Source organism: Lathyrus oleraceus, chromosome 7 (genome assembly GCF_024323335.1).
Source record: "Lathyrus oleraceus cultivar Zhongwan6 chromosome 7, CAAS_Psat_ZW6_1.0, whole genome shotgun sequence".
NCBI lineage: Eukaryota > Viridiplantae > Streptophyta > Magnoliopsida > Fabales > Fabaceae > Lathyrus > Lathyrus oleraceus.
The window spans coordinates 24,684,017-24,699,756 of record NC_066585.1 but is presented as its reverse complement, the minus strand read 5'-3'; the positions used below and the strand labels follow the sequence as shown (position 1 = coordinate 24,699,756).

The following is a 15,740-nucleotide window of genomic DNA, read 5'->3' as shown; positions in this document are numbered from 1 at the left end:
TCCGAGTCTTTGTCACTACTTGAATCATTGTCGCTTTGCTCTTTTCGTGAGGACTTAGAGCTAGAGGCCACAAGAGCTATTGGCTTCTTCTCTCCCTCTTTGTCTCTTTTCTTCTCCTTTTCCTTCTTACTTTTGTTCTCATATTTTTCAAGACTTTCCAATGCTTGCTGATGTTCTTCCAGCTTTCCAAACAGAGTTGTAATCGTAAGTCTTGTGAGATCGTTGGCTTCCTTAATTGCTGTTACTTTAGGTTGCCACTCCCTGCTAAGACACCTGAGAATTTTATTAGTAGCATTTTCATTGGAAATAGGTTTTCCAAGCGCATTCAATCGGTTAGTTAGATGAGTGAATCTCTTTTGCATGTCGGAGATAGATTCTCCTTGTTTCATGCGAAAGAGCTCAAACTCTTGATTGAGTGTGTTAATGCGGGACTGTTTTACTTCAGTAGTACCCTCATGGGCAACTTCCAAAGCATCCCACATTTCTTTAGCTGTCGTGTAATGAGATACTCGATAATACTCATCAACACCAAGTGCTGAAATTAGCATGTTTCGAGCTTTCCAATCACACGACCACTTTTTCTCATCTTTCTCATTCCAATCATCTTCTGGTTTAGGTACTATGGCGCCAGCCGCATTTGTCATAGTAATTTGAAACGGACCATTTTCAATGGCAGCCCATACTAACCTATCCACAGAATTTATATGAACTCGCATGCAGTCTTTCCAGTAGCCGTAATTTTCACCGTTGAAAATAGGCGCTCTATTATACGCCCCCTTTGGTTCAGAATCCATACTGTTACAGGCAGCCACTGAGCACCAGCGAACCGGCGCTCTGATACCACTTGTTAGACGGTGTGGCTAGTGATCGAGAGGGGGGGTGAATAGATCACCTCTTTAAAATTTAACGGATTTAAAGTTTTATCAGAGTTTTTAAAGTTGGCGGAAAAATTCAGTCCCGAATCGACTTCCGTCTATTCTGAACCGCTACTAGAAAACCGGACACACGAGTTTAATGCTGGATTTGAATAAGAATGACAGAAACAATCCACACCAGAATTTTAGCTAATTGAATGCACTTATCATTAAAGTCTATTTCCAATGAGTAAAACTTAGCTAACAATTTTGTCAAACAGTTGGTGTGAGTGTGATCAATGGTGAACAGCAGTAGAGTTTAATTAAAAAGGTTTTCTTGCCACTGCTGTCTTGCAAAAGGAACAATCACAATACACTAACTCAAATTGCTAAAACTGTTTTAAACGTAAAGAGGAGTAAGGTAAGAATACGATACGCAGAGATTTGGTAAGGAAGTTCCCCACGTCGTCCTCGCGTGTGGGTACGTCTCCCTCTCAATTTCAAATGAAATTGAGAACTTTGATTATCAATTATTGCCGAATTCGTTGATACAAGGTTATGATACAAAGACAGAATTCTAAATTCTAAGAACTTCTTCTTGTATGAACCTTCACTTGATCTGAGCACGATCAAGAATTTCCTGCACGAAACTGCAAACAATTCACCGGTTCCACGACCTGCTTGCGAAATCCCCCGATCTCCAAACGCAACGCTACGGCTGAATCTGTTCTGCAAACGTGACTCACAAACCCTCAAGAACACTCCAGTTCTTGAAGGATAAACCAGTAGGTTTTTCCTCGAAACCCCCTTCAATCTTCAACTCAGCTAGATCCTCGATCGTTCCACTGCAAACCACAGCTAGATCCTTGATCGTACCACTGAACGTTATCTCGATAATCCTTTAATCCAAAGAACAAGAATGGTTATGTGTTGATGTTCTTGAAGAAAAGTGATTGAGAAGATGAAGAAGATGAAGTCTCTTTCAGGTTTCTATGTGCTCTCCAACAATTGCTACAACACTGCTTTTGATCTGTGTTCAATTGTTTTCCCTCAAAGAATTCGTATCTTCCACTGCTGTCATAACATGTCTTATATATGCAGCCACAACAGAAACTGTTAGAGAGCAAAACAGCTTTATGCATTGATACATGAGAGTATGCATCGATGCATACTGTAAGATAAGTGAATTTTTGGTGAAATGGATTAATCATGTATCGATGCATAATTCGTATGTATTGATGCATGTGATTTTTCCACTAGCATGCATCGATGCCTAATGTGTATGCATTGATACACAGGTTGTTTCAATTGGTCATGTATCGATGCAGGGATCGTATGGATCGATCCATAGATCCTTTTGCCTTTCATGTGTTGATGCATGACTCGTATGCATCGATGCATACTGAACAAAAAGAGTTTTGTGATATACCACATGCTGTATGTATCGATGCACAGGCTTATGTGTTGATGCATACTGACACAAAAAGTATTTTATGTGTTATTTTAAGAGATGTGTCAATGTAGGCCTTTATGTACAGTTCTGCAATAATAGGATGGGATAAGACCACAATAAAAACACAAATGTATCATGTAATGTAATGCACAACTAACATTTGGATGATGATCACACAATTTGCTATCATTCAAAATTAATTCAAAGTAAAGAATTTTCTCACAATAATAAATTAGTAGTTTAATGAGTACACTTAATTTATCCTCAACAACTACATATGTTTTCCGTAACTCGTACATACGAATTCCTCAAATTTAAAACACAACAAATTCTTCAAATGGTAAATGTGAATTCAAACATTATTTAATACAATCTTATAATGTACATAAACCACAATACTCGAATCTAAGCAATGCCCTCCACTAACAACCTCAAGAGATGATTCTTACTTCCAAACTGATTTTCCACCATTCCAATATTACACTTCTACACATTTAAGAAACAATATATATATATATATATATATATATATATATATATATATATATATATATATATATATATATATATATATATATATATATATATATATATATATATATATATATATATAATATATATATATATATATATATATATATATATATATTTATGAATGAAAGTAGACATATTGTAGTAAGCTCAATGTGATCACTTTTTTTTGTTTGCTTCCTTGACCTCTTAACAATCATTTCAACGACATATGTTTTTATTTAGATGGAGGATGACCTTTGCGCTTGACATGTTTTGGATTGCGAATTCTATTACTATTGATTGAATTAAAATCATCATTGAGGTTTTCTTCAATAAGTGCACTTTCCTTTGTGGACATATTAGAGCTAAACAATTATAATGTTTCATGGAGGTCTTCGGTAGTCTCTTCTGACTCAACAGCTACTTCAACAACCTCATAAAAATGCTTGCATAATTTGTCAAACCTGTCCATTTGTGGCTTCAACTCTTTTACACCATAACTAATCTTGATATATGAATGTTTCCTTTTAATGTTTTTCTTCCATCTCGTTAAAACATACTTCTCTAGAAGACTTATAATCCTCTCCTGACTACACTAAGATAACACATGCCGACACACAATAACTCTAAACTCAAATAATGAGCATTCACATTTGAAATCATGGTTTCCTTATTAAGCACAACTTTTAAGACTCACTCTTTGCGTATGTCTCCAACTAATATCACCTCTAACATATGATACATAGCAAAACAACCTTCTATGTTATTTAATGAGGAAGAACAATTCATTTTAGAACTGAATTCCACTTGAATTTGGCATTAGTAAACTCACTTTGGAATTGCTTCTCAATGGACGAGTTTGACCCACATGGAATTGTTGTATCCATCGAATTAAAATCAGCTTCAAATTCCTTTTCTGCCCGACTTCTAAGAGCATTATCATATTGTTTCACGAACTGATTTAAACTTGTTGTAGAATTGATATATTCATCAAAGAAAGCATGTATGCTCTCACTACGCTGCGTAGTTGACATACCAACCCAAAAATATTTCCTTAACAAAGTTGGTGCCCACTTATGACGCTCAATATACAACCCACCCAACCAATCATTTTCTTGGAGATCAAATTTTTCTATGAACGAACACCGTTTTTATTCAAAACTAGTTGTTGTAAATGTATCATAGACTGCTTCTTTCATTGCATACTTGATCCTTTTGTATTCACCATATCCACTAAGCTTTTTTGGAATTTTTTTCATTATATGCCATAAACACCACGTATGACGAGTTGTAGGGAGGACTAACTCAATAGCATTTTTCATAGTCTTACATTGATCGGTCATAATACCCAAAAGTGTTTTTTCTAGCATACAACGAAGCCATGACTTAAATAGCTACACAAAAGAATCAGTGTCTTCACCTGATAGTAATCCACAACCAAGTAATGTTGATTGACCATGGTGATTCACACCCACGAATGCAACAAAAGGCATGTCATACTTGTTAGTCAAGTATGTTGTGTCAAAAGTTACAACATCTCCAAAATATTCGTAAGCAGCTCTACTTCTCGCATCAGCCCAAAATACATTCCTCACATGAAAATCACCATCCAAATCTATGTCATAGAAGAAATATGTATTTTGTTCCCTCATTTTACAAAAATAACTAATCAAAGTCTTACCATCACCTTCTTTTTCAATCGCACGACGCTCTTTGTTAATATAATTCCTCACATCTTTTTCACAAAAGGGAATATTTTCATGTCCTCCTGCATCTTTAACAAGAGATTGAAAAGTCATGTTGATCCTTACTCCCGCATCATCATTGATTTGGATTGTTCTCCTCACATGTAAGTCCATTTTCTTGTTAGCCTTGAACGATCTTGCTTTTGTAGGGTTAGTCTCATGAGAATGGTTAGATTCAAATTGTGTAATGTACCACAAACCATCTTGTTTCAATTTAATACAAATCTTGGCAGGACAATTTTTCGCTCTAGATGGTAGTGTCTTTAACGTGCATGAAATTTTTGAAATGTTAAACCCCTCTCTTAAACATGAAAGTATTAGGTAGTTGACCTCCCCGTCATCTCCTTTTTTCGATGATCTAATCCTCCATCCAAAACCCTTTTTTAAAGCATATTCTTGATAATATGTTTTAACTTTCTCTAGACAAGAAAAACACATCCCAATTACAGGAACCCAACGTGAGTCATCATCATCACCATCACAATCACCATGATCAACTTCTACATCTTCTCATTGACTACTACCACATTCTGTAAAAATGCTTGAACCGTTCATTATGACACAAAAACTGCACAAAAAATGTCAATGTTATGTATAATATAAATTTATAACAACGTTGGTTAATAGCATTCAAAATTATGGTTAATGTTGCCTATAACTTGGTTAATAAACGCCCAAACATGTAGGCAGGTTTATAACATTATTTATTATAAAGTTGGTTATTGGTGTCACATAAGTTGGTTAATACAATTTCCAAAATGGTTAACGAACCAACATGAGTAAATATATGAAATCAAATCGTTTCATAGTAAATAAACATGGTTAACGGTGTGAGCAAACGTTGGTTAATGAACAAACGCGAATAAGCATATGAAATCTATAACACTAAACAAAATTGGTTAATACTGTGTTAAATCTAGAAACATATGAACAATTTGAACAAACATATGATCCAAAAGAAGAACATTGATATTATTGGATGAATCTATAATGATATCTAGAAACTTACTGAGTTAAATCTTCATATTCATCACATAATGATTCTAAATAAATAAAAAATCTTGATAAACTATGTATTTGATTGAGTATGGTTGTAGATGTAAATAAAAGAATAGTTGAAGAAGAGATGAGAAATGACACAGAAAGAGAAAGAAGAAAAAAATGGATACATGACGGATGATATGTGATTGTTGTTAGGAGAAAGAAACAACAAGTGATGTGAATATGACCCACATATGATAACGCGAAGATAAACAAAAAGTGATAGTTATATTTTATTATTTTAAGTAGTTGAATGATATTGTTTATCCCGTGTAGTGTATGATTCAATTATAAGAATAATAAAAATATAGAAAGAAAAACAAAAATCGTACATAGATATATATGATTTTAAAAAAATAAAAAATAAAAAATATTTAGGGGTTAGAATATCAAATCTTACCGTGCTAGTGAAAAGTGAACAAAAAAATGACATGAAAAATGTTAGTAAGAATTTTAGTTGTGTCTCCAAGGTAGGCAATCACACACACACACTGAAACAGTCCTACTTTGGAGCTGAGCTAAACAACAATTACAATGGCAACGTCGTCGTCTAAGGCTTTCTCTAGGTTAACATCTCGATTACACTCTCTCCTTACAAAACCATCACCACTCTCCTCTCATCTCAAACCCAAACTTCAATCTGCAACTCTTCCACGCCTCTCTTTCACTTCACGGTCAGAATCCCCTTTCTCTCTAACCTAAAACCCTTCATTTTTCAATAACCTAAATTTAATTATTATCAATTTTTTCTTCAATTTGGTTGATTAGGTTACCGGTGGAGTTGGGTAGCTTGGAATCAATGTTGCCGCTGTATACCGCTGTTGCTTCTGCTCGATTAGTTTCAAGCTTGTCCATTGAATCTATTGGTTGGGGTTTAGTTCCTCAAGGTGCGATTTTTCTTTCTCTTTTATTCATTTTTCACGTCTATTAGCTTTAAATGTTTGCATTTTGATTTTGATATAACACTGTTAATTTTGTATTTGTTTATCATTTTGGAAAGGAAATATTTGACATCTAGTGCTTTCTACATTCTCGCAATGTAGCATCGACACCTCTGAAAGTGTGTACGTGTCGGTGTTTGAAACAGACACAAACACTTGTAATTAGGTTTAATTTATACATTTTTCAAATTATTATCGGTGTCCACGTTTCGTGTCGGTGTTGTGCTTCTGATGCCGCGCTTCATAGCATTCTTGGACATTGCTTTTGTTTTTCCTTTGCTTTAAGAATTTGAACTCAATTATGACTAGGATAGATTACTAAGGTGGCTACAATTAGTGTTTCAAGAAGACATGGATTGGAATAGTTGAAAATGTTCTTTGAATTGTATGCTAGTGTTGTTAAATGGTGGCTAGGCATGGCATGTTGGATTTTTTGACAAGCGCCATAGGCAATTTGTAACGGGTGGTTTGCCATGGCGGCGCCATAGGCTGCAATTGTGTGTTTATGTTGTGATTTTTTTGACCTTCTGCCATCCGCCATCGACAAAACTTTTGTATGAATGTGCCATTGATTTTATGTTGGTGAGATGTAGGAGCATAGGTTAGGCTTCATTGTATAGAAGAATTTACCGAACATGCCTTTCTCATATGATTAGAACATGAATACACCAACAACCAAGCCTTATCCCACCAAGTGTGGTCGATTATATGGATTAACTTTCGTCATAATGTTCTATCCAACACCATACTTCTATCCAAATCGTTAATCTCGATATCTTTTTTAATAACCTCTCTTATGATCACAACATGAATATCTAAAGTATTTATGTTTGTGGTAGATAGTATTTTAACTTAGATGCAAAAGAATATATTCCATATTTTTTAGGAAGAGAATGTAGTGCTAAAGCCTGGAACAATGGGATAGTAAGTGGTCGTATCATTTTCATTTGACCCATTGCTTTTGAAGTTTTGAAGCCTTTGATCTTATGCTAAAGCTCAAATTAACTCGTCGTCGTTCATAAGACGATACCTTTATCCCTATTTTATCATGGGATAGGGCCAAACCCCAATAGTTAGTGAGGATTTGTGAATAACACTGATAGTTCGGTTATAGCTCAAAATTTTCGTAACAAATGATTCGGCATTATTTTAATGAAGTTTTGCTGAAGTGACTCCATATGAGGAGTGTTGTCTAGCATACTTAATGCTGTAAGATGACAAATCTAAACATTTTTTTAGCAATTTCATAAAATTGTGTATTGTAACACAACAAAATTAAATATATATTACGGACTGTTTGCTTCACTTAGTTTCTGTTTTCATTTTCATTGAAAATATTCAGCATTGAAGAATTCATTTCACACATTTTCAGTATTTCCAAAAGTGTACTCGTTCTAGTTAGCTATCCATATTCTCTCTATCACAATTGTTCATTGTTGTAGCCTTCCATGGCATGATGATGAAATGAAATTGAAAAATATTATTGAAAATGTTTCTAGAAAGCAAATGGGTCATTATATCCCTTTAGCACTTGTACAAAGTACAAAACTTGCCAGCATTAGCGCCTTTATGTAAATACTGCGAGTTTGTGACACCAACACCATATATTAATCAAGAGTTTTTTTTATCACATAGTTGGTAAGATAATCGCCCATAGCACATTTTGTATCTAAATTGAGGTACCAGTTATAATAGCTGAAAGGAAATAACTTATCGCAATGCTTCTGTTTGTATATTTTACAGGTATTTCCATGCCTTTATGACAGTGTTGATAGGCAGTTAGCTGATTCTAGTAGCATTTCCATTTAATGGAAGACTGTGGCTCATGTTGACGCTTTTCATTTCTATGTAATCTTGAGGCCTTTTGACATAGGATTCTTCATCTGATATCTTAGAGAGACATGCAATACAACTGATGTTGCTTACTCATTGAGTTGATTCATTTTATACTCAGAAGTTTCTAGAATATCTTTTTTTGCTTTCCTATTTCTGGATTTTTTTTTAAAACTAATAATGCATTATTAAAGGTCATATTATATATCTGAACAATTTATGCCATGAACTTGTTATCATTTCTGCGATTACTACAGTTAAAAGGTTTTGCTAAATCATTATCAAACCAGATATGATATTGTAGTGTGAAATTGTTGTCACATAAAGTAAAGGCTCTTCATCCTTTCATATTTTGGTTTTTCACATATTTGTGTCATCTGTCTCATGTGTCATATACCAGAGAGTGACTGCTAAAGCTGTGATATAAATTTTAAAATGCGCTTATTTAATTATTTGATGCTAATTCACTGTAATTGAAGTCTTTGCCATGCAGTAACATTTTATAGTATTCCACAACTTACATGCATTGAGCCTAGTTATAGGAATAGGACTAATGTATGTTGTAAATATCAAACATAACATAGATGCTTGACTCTAAGCGGATAACATTATTGTAAAACATCAGTGAGGAACTTATCCAATCTCAGAATCACCTATGTTCAGGTTAGCAAGCTCACCTTTTTGAACTTATATCTACAGACTTTCTCCTGTTTCAAATATAAGCAACAAAAAAGCAAACGTCATTTATAATTATTCTAAATATACTCCTATTTTTTTTTTTAACGTTTTTATGTTTGTAACGATTTTCAAAATAAAAAATAGGGGTAAAATTAAAAAATGTAAGAATTTAATGTATTTAGACATTCTATCAAAGGGTGAATCTTTTCTTATAAATTCTCTTATATATATGAGACCGGGGAGTCATTATTTTTTTTATACATTTTTATGTTTGTAACTATTTTCAAAATATAAAATAGGGGTAAAATTAAGAATATATAAGAATTAAATGTATTTAAACATTTTATTAAAGGGCAAGTTTTTTTTTTTTTAAATTCTCTTATATATGAGACTGGGGGAGTATAACTTATATGTTTTTAAAAAAATATTATTTTCTTAAGAAAATATTTTCAAATGGGTTTATAATCTATTTTTATTAGGGGATTAAACTTATAAGTAACATTGTGAAATAATTATTGAAAAGAGATTAAGAAAAGAGACTCATTACTAATAATCAATTTAGTTATATGTATGAGAGGTCGATCATGAAAGTTGTCTATTTATTAAGATGTGTGATGAAGCGGTATCAGATGAATAAAAAAGTGTACTTAATTTTTATTGATTTGGATTAAATAATGTATGATAAAGTGTTTAAAGAGATTGATAGAAAATCATAGAAAAAAAAGATATAATTATCTATTTGATCCATTTGAGATAGAGACAATTTTTCATAACAATAAGATTGCGTCAACATTCAACTCTAAGTCTTTACATTTTTACTTTATTTTCGTATGTATTAGAAAACATGTCTAAGACTGCATATCGATATGTATTTTTTTTTGCATATCATATAGTCTTATTTGGAGAATCAATCAATGAATTAAATGAGAAGTTGGAGATTTGGAGACGAGTCTTAGAAGTTTATGACTTTCGGTTGACCAGAAGTAAGTCAGAGTATAAGAAATGTAAGTTTAGCAAAAGACGAAGCAATTCTAATTTATAAGTGAAATTGAAGATCATATCATTTCACAAGTTACGATGTTGTCTTGGATCTATAATACATATTGACATAGAAATGGAAGGAGACATTAATCATTGAATTTTAGCCAAGTGATTGAAATGGGGGAACATTTAAGGTGTTTAGTACATCAAATTACCATTCAAATTAAAGGAGAAATTTTATCCAACAATTATAAATCCAATCAAGTTGTCTGTCTAAGACAAAAGATTCGACAATAAATAACCAACATGGAAATAAATTAAATGTATAAGAGATAATGATATTGTGTTGGATATGTGAATGAGGTAAAATAGGAGGTTCAAATTATAACTAAACCAATTTTTTTAATATCATTTCATATTTATAAAGAGTCACTTAAAACTATCATATCATATGTAAATTTATCTATTATAAACTAATTAATTATCTACTATTTATTTTATCAAAATAATCTTTAAAATATAACATTTGAGGGGGAATAGATAAAAAATTAACTAATTTCAATACATTCAAGAGTGAGACAAATGAATGTTACTTCCAATGCGGTATTAGTCTGAACTTTTTTTCTAATAAGAAAGATATATTGAAAAAGAAAAAGAAATACAAAGAAAGTAGGGGATTATACCAAAATTCACCAAAAGAAGAGAACTTACGTCCAAAGGAATTTCATCGAAGTGTGTTAAGGAATTAGTTGTGAGGTCAATATTCACAAAAGAATTCGTACAACTATTTTCTTCCCTATAAATATGAGATAAAACGAAAGTCATATTTACAATGTTGGTCATATTGTCATTCCAAACGTGCCTTAATTGCCAAGGAACTATGTAGGGGTTAGTAAGGGCTTGCACCATGAGAAGCGACTTTGTCTCTATCCAAACTCTAGTCCAAAGATTCCTCTAGAGTCAACCCTATTATTATTGGGGGAGAAAGATCCATCACAATTATAGTTTATCCATTCATTAATCGGAGGATGTCAAATAACCTCTTTGATAGATGGAGTCCTAGGAGACCTGAGAGAGATATCGAAAGTCTTGAGTAACATGAAGTCATCCATGATAGAAGACGCACAAAGATTAGAATGTTTTTATGTACAATAGATTTGAGCTTTTATTCTTGCAATTTTGCGGGGTTTTGTTATTGAATCTATCATTATTCTTGCACCACAAAGCTTTATCATCCTTGTAGTATTTTCAACATAGCTTTGCTAAGCACACTTTGTTGATTGTGATCAGGTTATAAAGCCTACACCATCCTCTTTTTTGGCTTTTGCAAGACTATTCCACTTGATCGTGTAAAGATGTTTTTTTCATCCAAATTGCCCTAAATGAATTGTCGTTGAGTCCTCTAAATCTCTTTCAAGCTTCCACTTGGCATCCTAGTACTCATAATTGAGTAGGTGGGAATGGATTCAAGTACTATTTTTGCCAGGGTGACTCTTCCAGCCATAGATAAATGCCCAGCCTTCCACATTGACATTTTGCTTTTGATTATTACAATAATTATTTGATGAGTTTAATGGTGTACCCAGTTAGTGAAAAAATATTACCCGTACATCCAATCAAAATATTTTAAAGTGACAAATCATATAAATAATTTACAATTTACGATTGACTTGGCGGAATATATGATTATCATTGATTGACGGTATAAAAATAATTTACCCTGTCATTGCACCATCCATTTTCTCTTAGTTGATTGAGTTTAGTGGTAGTGCCCTCATTGTAAAAAGTATTAAAATCGAATATTTAAATTATTGAATATTAAAAATAATTTTATAATTTATAATTCTTTTAAAAAATAATTTATATTATTTAAAATAATTAATAAAAAATATTTTCAAAAATACAAAAAATAAAAACATTTTTTTAATGTATAACAAATTGGCCCAATAACTTATTTTTAGAGAATCAAAATCAAGACATTGTTATTATTATTATTATTATTATTTCTGCATGATGAGTTTGGGTTTTCCTTCTCCTATAAAATCCATTTTGAAAATCATTGTTACACAGTACAATACAAATCTACAACCGAAGTCACGAAAAAACATGTATCAAGATTAGATTGAGGTTGTTACATACCTCTTAGCAGCCACACATGATACGGTAATGGCTACTTCTCCTCTCACTCTCCAACTTCAACTCCAACGCTCTCTCTCTTTCTCTCATTCTCTCATACCAAACCTCTATCATTCCTTCCCTTCATTCACCACCCTCAATTTCAACCCAAGAAAACAACCCACAATCCAATGCTCTTCACGCAATTCTCCCGTTGAAACCACCAACAGAAACTCCGTAAGAAACTTTTCAAAGAAAATCCCTTCTCCTTCTTCTGTATCTCACACTGACAAAAGCGTTTCTTTGGAATCAAAATCTCTCAACAGGGTCATTGAGAAAAAGAAGATTGAAAATGAAAATGTGGTGGAGAAGAAGAAGAAGAAGATTAAGGACAGCCGTAGAGTTAAATTGCGGCTTTCTTTGGATTTGTGTTCTAAAAGAGGTGATTTAAATGGAGCTTTATCCTTTTATGATTCTGCAATATCACAAGGTGTTAAATTGGGACAACACCAGTATACAGTTCTGTTGTATCTTTGTTCTTCTGCAGCTATTGGTGTTCTTCGGCCCGCGAAAAGCGGAAGTGGTACTAGAACTTTGAATACACAAGTCTCGTCAGTAAATAGAAATGATGATGATAATAGATTTTGTAGTGATAGTGATGATGATAATAGAGTGTTAGATAATTCAGTTTCAGTTTCATGTAGTAGTAGTGAGAAACTAGATGAGAATGATGAATTTAAGAATTTGGCGTTGCGGAGAGGATTCGAAGTGTATGAGAATATGTGTATGAATAAGGTTGAAATGAATGAGGCAGCATTGACATCTGTGGCTAGAATGGCCATGGCAATGTGTGATGGTGACATGGCTTTTGAGATGGTTAAGCAAATGAAGATTTTGGGGTTAAGTCCTAGGTTAAGGTCTTATGGTCCTGCTTTATCGACGTATTGTAATAACGGTGAAATCGATAAAGCATTCGATGTTGAAAACCATATGTTGGAACATGGTGTTTACCCGGAGGAGCCGGAGTTAGAGAGGCTTTTGAGAGTAAGTATAAGAGCTGGTAAGAGTGATAGGGTTTACTATGTGTTGCATAAACTAAGAAGTAGCGTTAGGAAAGTTTCGAATACTACGGCTGATTTGATTGTTGATTGGTTTAGGAGCAAAACGGCTTCGAAAGTTGGGAGAAAAAAATGGGATAAAAGGTTGATAATGGAAGCAATGGAAAATAATGGTGGAGGGTGGCATGGGATAGGTTGGTTAGGGAAGGGGAGATGGCAGGTTCTTCAAACAAGTGTTGGAAATGATGGAATGTGTAAATGTTGTGGAGTGCAATTGGCTACTATTGATCTTGATCCTGTTGAAACCGAGAATTTCGCTAAGTCGGTTGCGTCCATTGCTATAAGTAAGGAGAAAAATTCAAACTTTCAAACATTTCAAGTAAGAAACTTCAATGATGCTTATTAGTTTATTTCTAGTGAATGATTTTCGTACAATCATATTTAGACGCGACAGTTTCTTAAGTGGTTAGTTAACATTAGCTGAAATAGATGGTTAATGAATATACCAATTGTCGAAATTCGTTGACCAAAAATTAAGACGCGATTACCTATAGTTTTCAGGTGTTCAACTACTTGTCGATTTGAACGCCTTAAAACTGTGTATAATCACGTCCTAATTCGTGGTTAATGAGTTTGACACCTGGTATATCTATTAAAATTGTGTTGAACTACTTAGATTGTTATCGTGTAAAAATTCTTCGACTTTTGTTGTTGAAATGACACAAATATTAAAAATGTGAAATTTTGAATTGCAGAAATGGCTTGACTACTATGGACCTTTTGAAGCAGTGATAGATGCTGCAAATGTAGGTCTTTTCGGCCAATGGAAGTTCATGCCATCAAAGGTAAGTTACTGAATATGGAAAATATGTTTTTTTTTTCTTGATGTTGTTCTTATTGTGTTTCTGATTTTTTTCTCATCTTAGATCAACGCTGTTGTAAATGAGATGCGCCTAAAACTCCCTTCGAAGAAATTTCCGCTTATTGTTTTGCATCATAGGCGTATCAGAGGAGACAAAAGGGATGCGCCAATCAGCAAAGCAGTGGTTGATAGGTGGAATAACGCCGGTGCACTCTATGCAACACCTACCGGATCAAACGATGATTGGTAGGAACAAAATGGAACGTAGTCTTAATTAAACTCGACCGATTAAGAAGCATTGTCATGTTTCATTTACTAACATGTGTTTCAGGTACTGGTTATATGCAGCTATAAAATTCAAATGCTTACTTGTTACCAATGACGAGATGAGAGATCATTTGTTTCAACTTCTCGGAAATGACTTCTTCCCCAAGTGGAAAGAAAGGCATCAGGTTAGCCGAACTCTGCAAAGAAAAATTTCTTATCGGGTCTTTGTTCATTTTTCGTCTCCAAATTTTAGGTACGGTTCGGATTCTCTGATAACGGTCCCGAGTTTTACATGCCCCCTCCTTGTTCTGTTGTTATTCAGGTAAGAAACTTACGAATCGAAAACTGTTGTATTGTATTTTAATTGAAGTGGTTGCGATGTAAACGAAAGTAAGAAGAAAATATAACATGCCAATTGTGGTAACAGGAATCGGAGGAAGGACACTGGCATATTCCGATTGAAGCCGAACTTAACGATGAAGCAGAAAGAAGATGGCTGTGCATCACACGTGCTAAATTGGACTTGGTCAGCGAAGATTCTTCGACAACATCCAAAGGTATCTAGTTCACATTTCTGGTTTGCATCCTTGCACAGTTATTCCTTGCAAGAAATATTATTTGTGGCTCAGTTCGACGAATTAGTTTTATTTTCGTTTGATTAGATAAGAAACCTCTGCGAAATGGAGAATGGAAAAAATCGGTTACTAGGAATGAGTCTGCAAATGAGTCACAATATCGAAATCCTGTGAATCAAAAAGAAGTGAAAGAAACACCTCGTGGATTGTACAAAAATATCCGATCATAACTCGACATTCATCCGAACTTGAGGCAGCATACAAAGCTCCAGTTTAGCTTGAAGACAGCACAAGATAGAGATTGTTTGGTAGTTCATTTTTTTTTTTGCAACGAAAAGCAATCTTTATAAAATAAGTGTTGAAATCTGTCATTTTTTTAGACTGTTATATAGTTAAGAACATGTTCTGGTTCCTTTTGGTGTAGTTGAGAACTTATTTCCATTTTTGTAATGTAGTTTTGGTACATTTCTCAAGAACATGATGGTAGCTTTTATTTTGAGAACATGTAGTGTAAGGGTAAAGTCCATTTGAATCACAAATGTTATTGTTACCATATTAGTCTAATTGTGAAATTGTCAACTTGTTACATTGTATAATCAAGTCCACTGCTCGTGACGATGATTTACCCGATATAAAGGCTAAGGATATTTAAAAAGAGAATTATTTAACCACGTGAAATTATTTAAATGCTCGTAGACTTCGGAGATGTATCTTCGGACATATTTATTTTTGAATAAACGTTGAAATATTCTGGAGATACATGCAGAACAATATTTAACATATTGATTGAGATACGTCTCACTCAGGAGCTATTTACATTTAAG

General features: G+C 33.5%; 3 protein-coding genes across 4 annotated transcripts; 2 read left to right on the top strand and 1 right to left on the bottom strand.

The window, feature by feature from the left end:
* Positions 1–4,214: 4,214 nt before the first annotated feature.
* Positions 4,215–5,003, bottom strand: LOC127101816 (protein FAR-RED IMPAIRED RESPONSE 1-like). The gene has a single exon (XM_051039257.1). It carries the CDS (start codon positions 5,001–5,003, stop codon positions 4,215–4,217), a length of 789 nt encoding a protein of 262 aa, XP_050895214.1.
* A 1,024-nt stretch (positions 5,004–6,027) lies between these two features.
* LOC127101215 (protein NONRESPONDING TO OXYLIPINS 2, mitochondrial) lies at positions 6,028–8,515 on the top strand. The gene is made up of 3 exons (XM_051038568.1): positions 6,028–6,280; positions 6,375–6,493; positions 8,291–8,515. The coding sequence occupies exons 1-3, from the start codon at positions 6,141–6,143 to the stop codon at positions 8,308–8,310; spliced, it is 279 nt and encodes a 92-aa protein (XP_050894525.1). The 5' UTR covers positions 6,028–6,140; the 3' UTR covers positions 8,311–8,515.
* Positions 8,516–12,083: 3,568 nt separating this feature from the next.
* LOC127101214 (proteinaceous RNase P 1, chloroplastic/mitochondrial) lies at positions 12,084–15,469 on the top strand. 2 transcript variants are annotated; one of them, XM_051038567.1, is made up of 7 exons: positions 12,086–13,591; positions 13,968–14,057; positions 14,139–14,320; positions 14,406–14,526; positions 14,595–14,663; positions 14,769–14,898; positions 15,004–15,469. In XM_051038567.1, the coding sequence occupies exons 1-7, from the start codon at positions 12,206–12,208 to the stop codon at positions 15,144–15,146; spliced, it is 2,121 nt and encodes a 706-aa protein (XP_050894524.1). In that variant the 5' UTR covers positions 12,086–12,205; the 3' UTR covers positions 15,147–15,469. The 2 variants fall into 2 exon arrangements, with proteins under 2 accessions (XP_050894523.1, XP_050894524.1); XM_051038566.1 differs by having other exon boundaries at positions 12,084–13,591; positions 14,406–14,663.
* The last annotated feature ends 271 nt before the right edge of the window (positions 15,470–15,740 follow it).